Source organism: Equus caballus, chromosome 8 (assembly GCF_041296265.1).
Source record: "Equus caballus isolate H_3958 breed thoroughbred chromosome 8, TB-T2T, whole genome shotgun sequence".
NCBI classification, from domain to species: Eukaryota; Metazoa; Chordata; class Mammalia; order Perissodactyla; family Equidae; genus Equus; species Equus caballus.
Genome location: NC_091691.1, coordinates 80,523,722 through 80,537,711, shown reverse-complemented (window position 1 = coordinate 80,537,711; position 13,990 = coordinate 80,523,722). Strand labels below are relative to the sequence as shown.

The following is a 13,990-nucleotide window of genomic DNA, read 5'->3' as shown; positions in this document are numbered from 1 at the left end:
GCAGGCTTTGTAGCATCAAGGGTTGAGGCGGCCCCTGATTCCTGCGGGAGAAAGTGATGGGTTGTTGGAATAATTCTGCAGGCTAGCAGGGAACTGAAACCTACTACTGAGGGATAAGTGGGAAATGTGTCTGAGGCTGTTGATAAGGAGCAAGCAGTGTTTGGCTAAGAGTCCTTATCTGTGGAAACAGAGTAGGGAGAGAAACTTGTAGTTAGGCCATTCAGGAGCCTCCAGACTTCAGCAGATGTCACTGCAGCACACAATATTGGTCTTTAATTTTAGGCCTTACACTACAGGGTGCTAAATCAGTATATTTTTCAGAATATATTACCTAGCCAATGTGGAGTAGGAGAAATAGTACTGTGCTGGGGATTGGGAAACCTGGGTTCTAGTTCTGTACTCATCTCAAGTTGTGCAAGTGATTTAATCTGTTAGGCTTCAATTTCTCCATCTACAAATTCAACGAGCAGATGATATCAAGATTCCTTTCTGAATTTTCTTTCAGAAAGAAAATTATGTTACCCCCTTATCAGATATGTGATTTGCAAATATTTTCTCCCATTCTGTAGGTTGCCTTTTTATTTTGTTGATCATTTCCTCTGCTATGCAGAAGCTTTTTAGTTTGATGTAGCCCACTTGTTTATTTTTGCTTTTGTTGCCTTACATTTATAATTAGAGATCTAATGTTCCTCCAACACTGAAAATGCAAGCTTATTTGGTGATAAGTTTTTAATACTTCAAAGCCCTGTTTTTTCCAAATACAGGCCAACCTTAGGCAATGAAATTCTTTGGGGCACAGTACAAAGAATAGATATTAAATAATTGTTGCAATCTTTATGGTTTGATTTGTTTCAGGACACATTCATATGTCATACCATTACACAGAGTTTTGCTATGGGCTCAATTTCCCCCCGAGACTTTGTTGACTTAGTGTCCTTCAAGCACTGCGAAGGGAATATGGATATTATCACTTGTAAGTTGAAACATTTTGCCTACATTTTGGAGTTACTATGAGTCATTAATTTTTTTTTATTTAACTCACAGTTTGGAAGAAACTCTGTGTTCAATTAATTATTTTTTTATTTACTTAGTGAGCCAGTAAATACATGTATAATGTAGACAAGCCTGCTGTTTTACCCAACTCTGGAGGTACCGTTTACATCATAGTCAATGATGATGGCATCTCCTGGCCTTTGTGCTGCATGTACACTGCAGCACTGAGTATAAGTAGATACTTGTACGCTAAACCTGGACAGCACACATTTTCAAAAGACACAAAAGTAATCTTTGGATATATAGTTTTATATTTGAATTGCGTAATTGTTAACTGATAAAACTCCTGAAGAAATTTTCACCAGTTGGGTCTTTACATAAATGTGTTTATATTTCTTTTAGAAACTAGAGGTTTTGATATATCCTTATCCCCCCAAAAAATGTGCCACTCTGTAGAATGCCAACGTATAACCATTTCCTAACTTGCATTATTCACTTAAAACATACCAGTTCATATCGCAAATTTCTTTAACTCATGGTAAAGGGACTTTGGTAGGACAGTGGCCTAGAGCCCTGTTTTTTTCCATAATTCAATTTAATCTCACCATTACTCTCTAAGTAGCTTTCCCTACTGTAAACTACTGAGGGCTAGGGACTATGAGGTTTCAGTTACTCTGATATGTCTGTAGTATTCTAAGTTTCAGAGTCCAGACTGAGTCAGCTCTGCTAATAGCACTCACTAACACACAGTTAGCTCTGTTGTAGCACCTCACTAGGACTGACGGTCATCACTTTCATATAGTTGTCTCATATTGTTGTCATTTAGTTGTCTCACTTTTCAAATGAGTGCACGTAAAAACTTATTCACTGCTGCAACACAAAATGCTGTCTGTCTGATCTGTTATTTTCTGTATTTTGAAAGCAGACCACTTCTATCTCATTTTTAGTGGTCAGAGGGAAGGTGAAAAAGAAGAATGGAAGTTAAAATCAACAAATAGTAGTAATCAGTCATTGGGTGATCACTACTGAATTTGCTTTAGGCAATTTTCTTTGAATGAATTTTTGATGAATACTGATAGTTTTCTTCTTAATGTTTCTTTTGTTATTATTTAACTTACTATGCACCTTGCTTTGAGCTGAATATTTTGCATGCATTATTTCACTAATGAGGAAACTAAAGTCCACAGAAATTAAGTTATATAGCTAATAAGCAGCTGAACCAGAACTAAAACTAAGTCTTTCTGATTTTCCAAAATCTGTGCTAACTGCCACACTATATGACCCATACTTGTTTATGGAATATAACAATTCTTTTTCAATTATTTTATTGAGATCATAATGGTTTATAACATTGTATAATTTCAGGTATACATTATTATTTATTAAAGACAAGCATACTTTCCATATTTTAAACAGAGAAAAATTATGTTAATATCGCTTCTGGCAGTACCATTACACCCACATAATAGGCTCTGTTAAGATGATGAAACAGGTCATGAAAATGGAAAATTCATTCAACCACATTTGTCTCCTAAGCTAGTCCTAAGCTGGTGTTTAATATTGTATTTTTCACAGAATTGATTGCTAATGTTAAAATCATATAGGAAAATGCATCTTCTCTGACAAGACAGAATTCAATTGCACTGAATAAATAAATATATTTTTAAAAATATTTTTAGAAGGAATATATATAATTTTCTTAAACTTAGTCATAATCAAATCACCTCTCATACATTCACATACAATCCAGTTATGCTACATATTTCCTAAAACAAACTCTACTCATTTTTAATTATACTTTGAAGTTAGCTACAGGGAATTGGCAGAAAAAGGTATTTAAACTATCTTTATTGATAGGCCAAATAATCACATCAAATATTTTATTTAAAAAATGATTAACAAAAAAATCTATAAACCCACTATCCTAATAGAATAGTATTTTTCTTTGTGATTTCTTCTTTTGCTTCAAATCTTCAAAAGTAATTAAATGATACTTTTTAAAGTTTTTCTTGTATGTAAAATGTAACAGCATGCCTAGAAATACTAGCACAAAAAAGTTTGAGAGGACAACGGTGCTCATACTGGTATTTTCTCAGTTTTGGCCTGTGTACACATTCATTGTGCAGACATACATACACATGTATAAAACAGTGTCAATGCTGATAATAACTAAGTTAAATTAAATACTATGTCACACTTTTTTAAAATATGCTACTCGAAATAGAACTTTTCATCTTTGTGGAATAGATTTCATTGTAATTTGTTTTTAAATCACTCAGCTGGGAGTGTGGATTTTCCAGCATATCCTCCATCTTCAAATTACATCCGTGGTTATAACCATGCTTGTGGCTACGTATGTTCACCTCTGCAAGAGTAAGTGTTACTTGCGTTTATTTATTTTATTTTAACCTTCTAGTTCAATTTGTGATTTATAAACTAAAGGATTCTTAACACATCAGTAGAAATATGTGCCAGCATAATTCTATTCGGAAAAAAATTGCCCCTAAATGCAATTTTTTTTCCTAAGGATTGGCACCTGAGCTAACATCTGTTGTCAATCGCCTTTTTTTTTTCTTCTTCTTCTCTCCAAAGCCCCCCCAGTACATAGTTGTATATTCTAGTTGTGAGTGCCCCTGGTTGTGTAAATGCAATTTTTAAAATAATGTTTATAAGTATTTTCACCTTAAGTATAATCAGAATGGATAATTTCCTGTAAAGTATGATTTGAGGTTTCTGGAGCTAGTGACACAAACAAACATTTCCCCCCCAGTTAAACTTAACCTGATGTTTTATATTTCTCCATTAGAGTCACTTCTGTGAATTGTTAAGGAATTTTTGTGAATTAAAAATAAATTCCCCTAGAATTATAATACATTTACATTATCAACAATGAATGCTTTATCTTGAATGAATTCTTCCCAATGGACAATCTGCTGAGAACAGATACCCGCAGAATGAGACATTCCGTAGGTAAATTGGGATAAGGGAAGACCTGGGGAAGTCGGAGATGAGTCACTGCCTACCGGTGGCCACCCCAGGGATAAAATGGTAACACATGCTCTGTAAATGCATGTACATTAATTCAATGTATATCATTTCACAAGTTCCTTAAGTTTTCATTTTCGCTAAATGATTTTATATTACGTAAAAGATATTGGCATATAAAAACATGTACAATTTTATATTGGTCAGACATAAACCTCTCAATGTGAGAAAAAATATTTCTATGAAGGAAGTCAAAATAAAATTACATTTGAGACCTGTATTCCTTAATGTTTTCTCTAATGAACTGGAGAACTAAAAGAAATTCACAATTATTTACATTAATAGATAGGATTATTGGTGCAGATGATGCTGCTGCTGCTGCTGCTGCTGATGATGATGATGGTGATGTGTGGTCTTTCTACCTATTTGTCAGTTTTGAATCTATGGCCAAGCTTTATTCTCCACAGCAGGAGGGAACGAAACAAGGGAAGGATCCTTGCTCCACATCAGCTAGGTCAGTCAACTGCTGGCAGGGACGCTAGTTGGGAAGCTACACACCCTACAGTGTGCTTCACAGGCCAAGTCCCCTTCTTGCACCTTGTCAGCTTTCTCTTTCCGCTGATCTAGATATCCCATCGAGCGGGGGAGCTCTGCCTATCACCCTGCTGGGAAAGATACAGTCTCCTCACAGTCTGGAGACTGGTACTGCCTAAAAGTGAGTCTCTTGCACCTTCTCTTTCTGTGCAGCCCTACATTTTGGACAGCCAACATTTGTAAACGAGTCATGTAGTAAACTTATAAAACGTAATATCGGTAGTAAAAGTGCTCTCCAGTAAATATAGGAAAGGCTTTCTTAAGTGTGTAAAGCCCTAGTAAACTCAGCCAGAGACTTAAGACCATATGAACTGCTGTGAGTATTCTCAATCCAGCCATCGGAGGCACTGGAAGAGCAGTCTAAGCTCTGCGTAGAGAGGGTATAAGAAAATGGACACTCACACAGTTTGTTGGAGCAGTGGTCTTCATAGCCCCTAAAAGAATTCTGTAAAACTATATTCTGCCTTGCCTATTTTTAAGTTGATATTAAACTTTTTCATAGGATTAAATTAAGAGGGTACAATTTCCAGCATACTTTAAATATTGACAGTTTTAAAAAATTGTTATATCACCATTGTAAATGTATCCAATAGAAGCCAAATACCATAATAACTTGAAACCGACCATTACATTATCAGTGTCAAAATACATACAACCTTTAGCAGTCAGAAATTTTAGTAATTCCTTTTCTCCTTGAACCAATATTTTTACTCTTTTTCCCTCACATAATTTTATCCTATAAAATATATTTTATGCCTCGAATTATTTTATTAATCACTCTGTCATATTTCTCGGCAAAAATAAGTATTTAATTTTTAAAATTCGTTTTATTTCTTATGATCATAAGTATCTAAATGTCAAAAAATATGTGTGTGCTGGATTAAATTATTATATATTGATCAAAATAAAAAGTATATTATCAAATATGTTATATAATTATTAAATATAAAAGCAAACTGTTATTGGAAACACATCTTTTATTATTAGCAAACTTTAGATAGCACTTACTATGTGCCAGGCACTGTCATAAACAATTTACATGTATTGACTCATTTGGTCCTCACAATAGCCCCATGAAGTAGGTAGTATTGCTGTCCTTTTTTTGCAGAAAAGAAAATGGAAGCCCAAAGAGATTAAGTAACTTTCTCAAGGTTACACATGCATAATAGCACAACTCAGCTCTTAACCAATGCAGACTGGTTCCAGAACCCATGCTTCTAACAATTACACTCATTTAACGGTGGAATGATATTACTAATAAAATGAGACAACAATTAATATCAAGACTACTCCTACTTTGCATCTTTATAAACATAAGCACTGAGAAACTTTGTTTACATAAATAAGTGGGTTAAAATGGAAAGAGTATAATTCTAACACTGTCCTTCAATCCCTTGACATTCTTCTGAGTTAATACCACAAATCACAGTTATTTATAATCAAAAACTATTTTTAATGACCTGTCAGCTGACAACTCAATTAGATCCTTAAATTTTATTGAAAGCAAAGAATTGACAATATGACTTGGTCAGGACTTATTACCCAATCATTAGTCATTCACTTTCTCAACTCACTTTTAGGAGATCAGATTTTCCCTTTGGCTTCTCAGGGATTTTTATATGCCAGGGTAAAGCACCATAGTACTATTCGGTACTATCCGGAGGGGATGACAGGTATACCTTTGTTCTGTAAAGCAACAGAAGTGTGATATGAACAGGCCAGTGGGAAAGGAAAAACCCACAGCTCCATCAGAGACATAGTCTCAGATCAGTTGAAGGAAAACGTACATATGGAAGTTAGAGATTTGAAAATTTATTCCCTTAAATGTTATTGATCCTCTCATACCCCTTGGAAAGTCTTCACATACTCCAGTTTGAAGAACCCTGGTTTAGAATATAATACCACAGCCTTCTTGGAGAGTCATTTGGAAATAACATTTCCAAACGTTAAATACACAAAACCTTTGACCTAGAAATTCTGTGTAAGTGTTTATATAAGTGCAAATGGATACATTACGAAGATGTTTTATTGCAGCTTTATTTACAGTAGCAAAAAGTGAGAGACAACCCAAATGATAGTCAATAAAGGACTGGTTAAATAGAGTATGAAATACTGTATGCAGTCATGTAAAACAATTAAGCTGAGCTGTATGTTTTGACACAGAAGGAGGTGCGTGATATCCTACTGGAATAAAACTAGTTGCATAAAAATATGTCTAATTTTTGTTAAAAAAATGTATATGTGTGTATATGTGGGGTACATACATATGTACATATCTGTGCTATCTTTGATAGACAATAGTCTGAAAAGATACAGTCAAAACTATAAACAGTGATTATTTCTGGGAAACAGAAGAAGGGGAATAATTATGAAAATTCTGTAGTTTAAATTTTCAGAAGCATACATTATTTTTGTAATTTAAAAAATCCATAAAATAACAGAAAGAAAAAGCTGACTAAAACTGAAGACTTTAAAATATGGTCTGTGGTTAAGTTCGCATGCTCCGCTTCAGCGGCCTGGGATTCTCGGGTTCAGATCCCAGGCACAGATCTACACACTGCTCATCAAGCCATGCTGTGGCAGCATCCCACATACAAAATAGAGGAAGATTGGCACAGATATTAACTCAGGGACAATCTTCCCCAAGCAAATAAAGAGGATTGGCAACAGATGTTAGCTCAGAGCCAATCATCCTCACCAAATAAATAAATAAATAATAAACTATAGTCTGACTACTTGCTTAATGTTTTTATGTAAATGTTTATTTATGAGTGTGAAAATCACTCTACCTTCATTTTCTTTCCTTCCTTCTGTAACTATTTATCCTATCATAGGCACTATGAAGGGAATCAATGGTGAATAAGACAAGAATCCTACTCTCTATAAGCTTGTAAATTCAATAAATAAATCTAAAATGTCTTTATATTTTTTAACTTTTCCTCTGTTTACAGGAACCCAGCACATTCCCGACTAGTGATGTTTGTCCAAACAGAAATGAGAGGAAAATTGTCCCCATCAATAATTGAAGCAACCATGCCTTCCAACTTAGTAAACTTCATCCTCAATGCAAAAGAGGGAATAAAGACACACAAAGCTCCATCAGGACGTGGATGTCATCGTAATGGGCATTCATCATTCCTAAGGAAGAAATGAGGCCATTACAATGAGGCCATATAATGTCACGTGTGGCAATATGCAGTTTACTTCTAAGTCAATATGCATAAACACTGTTGAACTATTCTAGACAGTATTCTTGGACAAATTACTGAAGGTACTTTGTGAAAATAAGAACTTGTAAAAGAGAACAGCGTGAAATATAGTTTTTAATCTCATATAAGAATGATGTTGAATAACAAATATTCTTAATGCACTTTTATCTTTCGCTTTTTTCCCTGGAAAATGCTCTACAAAAGAATCATTAAGAAAGCATATACAGTCAGAGGTCAGCATTAATTAAAGCTTAAAATATACTTTAAATTGTTTTTCCTTCACTTACTGCTTACATTGATAGCTGTAGGAAACCTGAACACAAAAATAGAAAAGAATTCCACTAGAACGTATGGCCAATGATATCTGGAACTTAAAATTGAATGAGTCATGAATCAATTTGTGGTTCTGGCCAAGATGTAGTAGCCCATTCCTCCCAAGTCCTTCCTCTGACAACCAAACGGCCCTGCCTATAACACAACAAACAACACAGGAAGACTCACGCATAGGTGGAAAGAAGAAGGCAAACTGCCTAGAGACCTTGGGACTTTAGGAATGACATAGCAGCGAATTCTCTGGGCTTCCTTATTTCCTCCCATATATTCCTGACAGGGGGCTGCAGAAGCCTCCAGCCTGGAGACACCAACAGGCGGGAAGAACAACAACAAAAAGCTTCAAGAAAAAGCCTGTGCCTCCTAGCCATAGGAGTGGCTATGAACAAAAAGGTGGCCTAAAAAAACAAAAATCTTTTTGACAATATCCACCCTACATCAGCCTAAAAACTGCATCCACCTCACCCTATGGTTTCAATGGGACAAGGCAGAGAGATGATCTTCCGCCTCACTCACCTCATCCCACAGAAGCAGGTGGTTGTGCTCTGACACCCCCACCCTGTGGTGTTGGCAAGGCTGAGCAGGGAGCTAATCTTCCACCTTCTACCTGGCAAAAGCAGACAGCACTCTGATTACCCTCCCAGGTGGTACAGGCTGACAAGCAGGGAGCTGATTTTCCATCTTCCACCCAACAGAAGCTAGTAGTGGTGCTCTGATATCCCTGCTGGAATAGTGTCAGTGGGGTCCAGTGGCAAAGTGAGCTTCCATTTCCATCTGGCAGCAACAAGACTTAACCAACTAGTGCAAAGAAGGGCTAGTCACCATTCAGCTTCACTGTGCTCCCCTGATCACCAGTGTCGCCAAGGCCCAGCAGGATGCTGAGCCTCCATCCCCACTCAGCATCAATGGTTTCCCCTTTGTAGTGTGTTGAATTTGGCTTCTAGAAGATATGTCTTTATCAAATCCCTGGAACCATGAATGTGACCTTGTTTGGAAAAAGGATCTTTGCAGACATAATTAAATTAAGGACCTCAGGATGAGATTATCCTGGATTATTTGAGTGGGCCCTAGATCTAATCACGAGTGTCCTTACAAGAGATGGACAGAGAGACATGTGGAGACGAGGAGGCCATGTGAAGATAGAGGCAGAGATTGGAGTTTTGTAGGACAAGGCAAAGAACACCTGGAGCCCCCAGAACCTGGAAGAGGCAAAGAAGGATTCTCCTCCACAGCCTTCAGAGGGAGTGTGGCTCTGCTGACACTTTGATTTCAGACTTCCAGCCTCCAGAACTATAAAATAATAAATTTCTGTTTTCCTAAGCCACCAAATTTGTGGTAATTTGTTACAGTAGCCATAAGAAACAAATACACCCTTTTCGGTGTTAGCAGGGCTCGGTGGCAATCTGGGCCTCCACTCCCATCTGGGATCAACAAAGTGAAACAAGGTGGTGGGACATGGGCTAGTTAACACTCTGCTTCCCTACCCCCTTCCCTGGGGTCATGGGGTCCATTGGGGAGCTGAGATTACCTTTGCACTTGGAGGCAACAAGACTATGCAAATCAGTGCCCACTTTTGCCAGGCAGGGGAGCTGAACTGCAAGGAGTGTTGGTCAGTGCTCTCCTTTTGCCAGGGTGGTGACAGCAGGGCCCCGTGGGAAGCTGACAACTCACCCAGCCCTTGCACTACACCTCAACTAGGGGACTACTTGCTAATATAGAAGATAAAGTAGGATCCAGAGTCGTCCGGAATGGAAAGAAGAATATCAGAATGGGTAAAAATAGAGGTGAAATTGTAATATATACTATTCTTGTGAGTATAGTTGATGGTTGACAAAGGTATAAAAGCAATTCAATGGAGGAAGGACAGGCTTTCACTTAATGGTGTTGGAGCAACTGACATTCAAAGAACTTGACCTCACCTTGTACTTTATACAAAAATTAACTCACCACGGAACATGGACTTTAATGTAAAACATAAAACTATAAAACTTTTAGGAGAAAAATCTTCAGAACCTATGGCTAAGCAAAGAGTTCTTATACTGGACACACCAAAAGTATGATCCATATAAGGAAAAAAATGATAAATTGATCATCAAAATAAAAAATGGATGCTTTGGGAAAGATCCTGTGAAGAAGATGAAAAGACAAGGTAGAGACTGGGAGGAAATATTTGTAAGACATTTCTGACAAAGGACTTGTATCTAGAACATGTAAAGAGCTTTCAAAACTCAACAGTATTAAAAATCCAATTAGAAAGTGGGCAAAAGACAAGGACATTCCACTGAAGAGGATAAGTAACTAAGTTCATGAAAAGATGTGCAATGTCACTGGCCATTGGGTAAATGCAAATAATGTGTAACCACATTGAGATATCAGTACATACTTATCAGAATGGCTAAAATGTAAAAAAAATTAGTGATTACATCAAGTGTTGGTGAGGATGCGGAGAAAACTCATACATCAAAGGTGGACATGTAAAATGGTACAGTCACTCTAAAAAAGGGTATGGCAGTGTCTTACAAAATGAAACTTGTGGTTACTATGTGAGCCAGCATTGCATTCTTTATCCCAGAGAAATGAAAATGTTCACACAAAAACTTGTACACAACTATTCACAGCAGCTTTATTATAAATAGCCAAGAACTGGCAACGACCCATATACCCTTAAATGGGGGGATAGTTAGACTGTGGTAATCCATACATGGACTACTACTAAGCAACACAAAGGAGCAAACTATGGATTCACACAACTTGCATGGTCTCAAGGAAATATTGCTGAGTAAAAAGCAAGCAATCTCAAAAGGTTAAAGAGTGTTTTATTCCATTTATCTTGAACTGACAAAATGATAGACATGGAAAACAGAATTAGTAGTTTGCTGGGATTAAGGAAGTGGGAGTAAGAAGGGAGGTACTTGCAGCTTTAAAAAGGCAGCGGGAGGGATCCTTGTGATAAACTTGTTCTGTGTCTTGACAGTGGTGGTGTTCATATGAATCTACACGTGATGAAACTGCATAGAATTAAACATACACACATAAATGAGTGCATGCAAAACTGGTGATACCTGAATAAAATCAGTGGATTGTATCAATGTAGATTTCCTGGTTGTAATATTGTACTGTAGTTAGGCAAGATATTGCCATTGGGGAAACTGGGTGAAGGGAATATGCATCTCTCTGTGTTATTTTTTACAACTGTATGTAAATTTACAATTCTCTCAAAATTAAAAAAATTTAATAGAAAAAATTTTAAATAGAAAAAATTTTTAGGGTGATTAGGCACATGTGTGGTGATGGATTATAATTAGTCTTTGGGTGGTGAACATGATATAATCAACACAGAATTTGAAATATATTACAATGTAAATCTGAAAGTTATATAATGTAATACTCCAATGTTACTGCAATAAAGATAAAAAATTAAAAAAAAAAAAACTTTTTTAAAGATTTTTCCTTTTTCTCCCCAAAGCCCGCCAGTACATAGTTGTGCATTTTTAGTTGTGGGTCCTTCTAGTTGTGGCATGTGGGATGCTGCCTCAGCATGGCCTAATGAGCGGTGCCATGTCTGAGCCCAGGATGCGAACCAGTGAAACCCTGGGCCGCCACAGTGGAGCATGTGGACTTAACCACTCAGCCACAGGGCTGGCCCCCAAGAAAAAATTTTTAAAACCTATCCTAGCAAAAAAGAAATTGAATGAGTCATAAAATTATAAAGCGATCTCATAATCAGTAGCATTTGTTTTAAAAATTCTGAGTTGATGTGTTTACATTATAAATACTTGTGTAACATTCCTCTTTATATGCAGTTTCTCTAGTCAAGATTTTCTAATCTGGCTCTGTGGATTGAAATGATTGTTAAGGAGACATTTAGCCCCAGGAAAAAAAAAAGTCTGCTTTTATTTATAAATATAATATACCAAATCACAAATCTAAAGAGGCACACACCTTTTTGGAATTGTGACTTGAACAGCTTCTGATGTTTCACAGAAAATAATGTCAAAATTCAAGTGTAGGAAGATACAGAAGTACCATCTTCACGAAGAATGATTAGATCTTTCAAAGCAGTCACTTTTAACAACTCTAATAATCACTTTCTAGCTTCAGAAGTTAGTCTTCTAGCCTCCTTTGTGTGAGAGAAGAGGCACAGAAACCCGGCACCAGGCGGAGGACACAGTGGGTGAGATGCTGGGAAGGAGCAGAAAACACTGTGATTGTGACGAGCAGCTTAACTAAAGGGAGTCGATGCCTTCTGTCCTCAACCCCCTGGATATTGATCTCTCTTCCTAAAACTCCCTGGATTCTGAGTATTTTTCCTTCTCTAATAAAATTTTCAAAAGACATAATTAAACATACAATTATCCTATGGTTTAGAAGGTGCCTGATTTTGTGAGTATGCCACTTTTACTGTTTTCCAATTTATACTGTATTCTTAGAAGAAATGCGAGCCTTTTAGCCACACACCAACTCCATAAACACACAAATTACACATTTTAATATATATTCCAAGAAAGACAAATGATTTTGAAATAAGGAAGCAAAAATCTTACTATTTTCCCCATTCTACAAACAGGAAAATAATAAATTTAATTAAGCTGTATCCTATTTAAGGTAAAATGTAAATAATAATATCAAAGAAGTAATACCAAGCACTGTATCTTTGATTCCTTCTCCTTGCCCTGTCATTCTTTCTATATATTTTGGTATTTTACCATTTCAATTACTTCTAAATAGCTAGGAATTGTGGAAGGTACCATCTATAATAACAAAAATTCCATATAAGAGAAATGTTTGAAGGTAACACTGTCATCCAAATATGAAAAATAAAACTAATTTAACAATTCTGACCTTAGACTTTTCTATAAATCTTTCAATCTTTCTAATCATATAACTCTTCTAATCATTCAGATATTCAGACACTACTGAACTTACCCAAACAAAATGTTTATACTTAATTGAATGAAATGCTTATTCCCTATGCCCCTTCATATCTTAGATCTTATCTAACCATGATGTTGGACATATTTATCATATTAATGAACCAGAACAGTGGTTTCCATAAAGGGGAGTGCAACATGACTGTATCAGTTAAGAAAACTTTTGGCTGCAAAAAACCAAAACAGACAGAGGACATAAATGTTAGGAGGTTTATTGATCTCACACAAGACGTCTGGGAGTCTGCAGTGCAGGGCTAATAATAACAATTGGGGACCAAGGCTCTTTACATCATTCAGTTCTGCCATATTTAGCTTGTGGCTTTTGTCTTTCTGGTGGCACTGTCCCAGTATTCCAAGCAAGAAGAAGGGTAAAAGGTGAAAGACATTTTAGCTGAGTTCATCCCTGTTATATTGCTTTCTTGGAAATTCCTAGAACCCATTAAAGATGTTCCCATCTCATTAGCCAAAAGTGGAACACATGGCTGTGCTTGGCTGCAAAAGCATCTAAAGATATTCCCGCATCTATACTAGAGAAAGCAAATGAGAAGTTCCACTGGCGTGCAGAAATAAAATATTACAACTTCTATTTCTATTTATTTTTTCAATACATTTTATTGATTCAAAAATCAATTAAGCTTTACTAATATATAATACGTACCTTGACTCCAGTGCCACACCCAGACGTTTATGAAAAGGTCCTGAGACATGTATATAATAAAAGACATTCCAAGGAGTAAGAATAAGTTCCACAATGTGGAAGGTTAGAAAATGGTCGTTGACTTTCAGTATATTTTGACAAATTGGGTTTTATAGTACAGTTAAATGGATATAGTTTTAATGAAAAATAAATCCTCAGAAAATGGTGAAATGGGTCAAGATTTCTACAAAGAAACTAAGGATTGAAAATACTAATAATGAAAGCAAAAACAAGAATACAGTAAAGCTAAC

General features: G+C 36.2%; 1 protein-coding gene across 6 annotated transcripts in view; it reads left to right on the top strand.

Annotated features, from left to right (window-relative positions):
• The window catches only part of STARD6 (StAR related lipid transfer domain containing 6), a 28,151-nt gene extending 16,955 nt beyond the window's left edge, over positions 1-11,196 (top strand). For 5 of the 6 annotated variants that reach the window (XM_023646597.2, XM_070275093.1, XM_023646601.2 and 2 more), the window contains 3 exons: positions 856-973; positions 3,273-3,366; positions 7,524-11,196. In XM_023646597.2, coding sequence (XP_023502365.1) covers positions 856-973; positions 3,273-3,366; positions 7,524-7,725 — 414 coding nt within the window. In that variant the 3' untranslated portion in view covers positions 7,726-11,196. The remainder of the gene's footprint in view (positions 1-855; positions 974-3,272; positions 3,367-7,523) is intronic. The other variant, NM_001309273.1, reaches the window with a different exon arrangement.
• Positions 11,197-13,990: the final 2,794 nt, after the last annotated feature.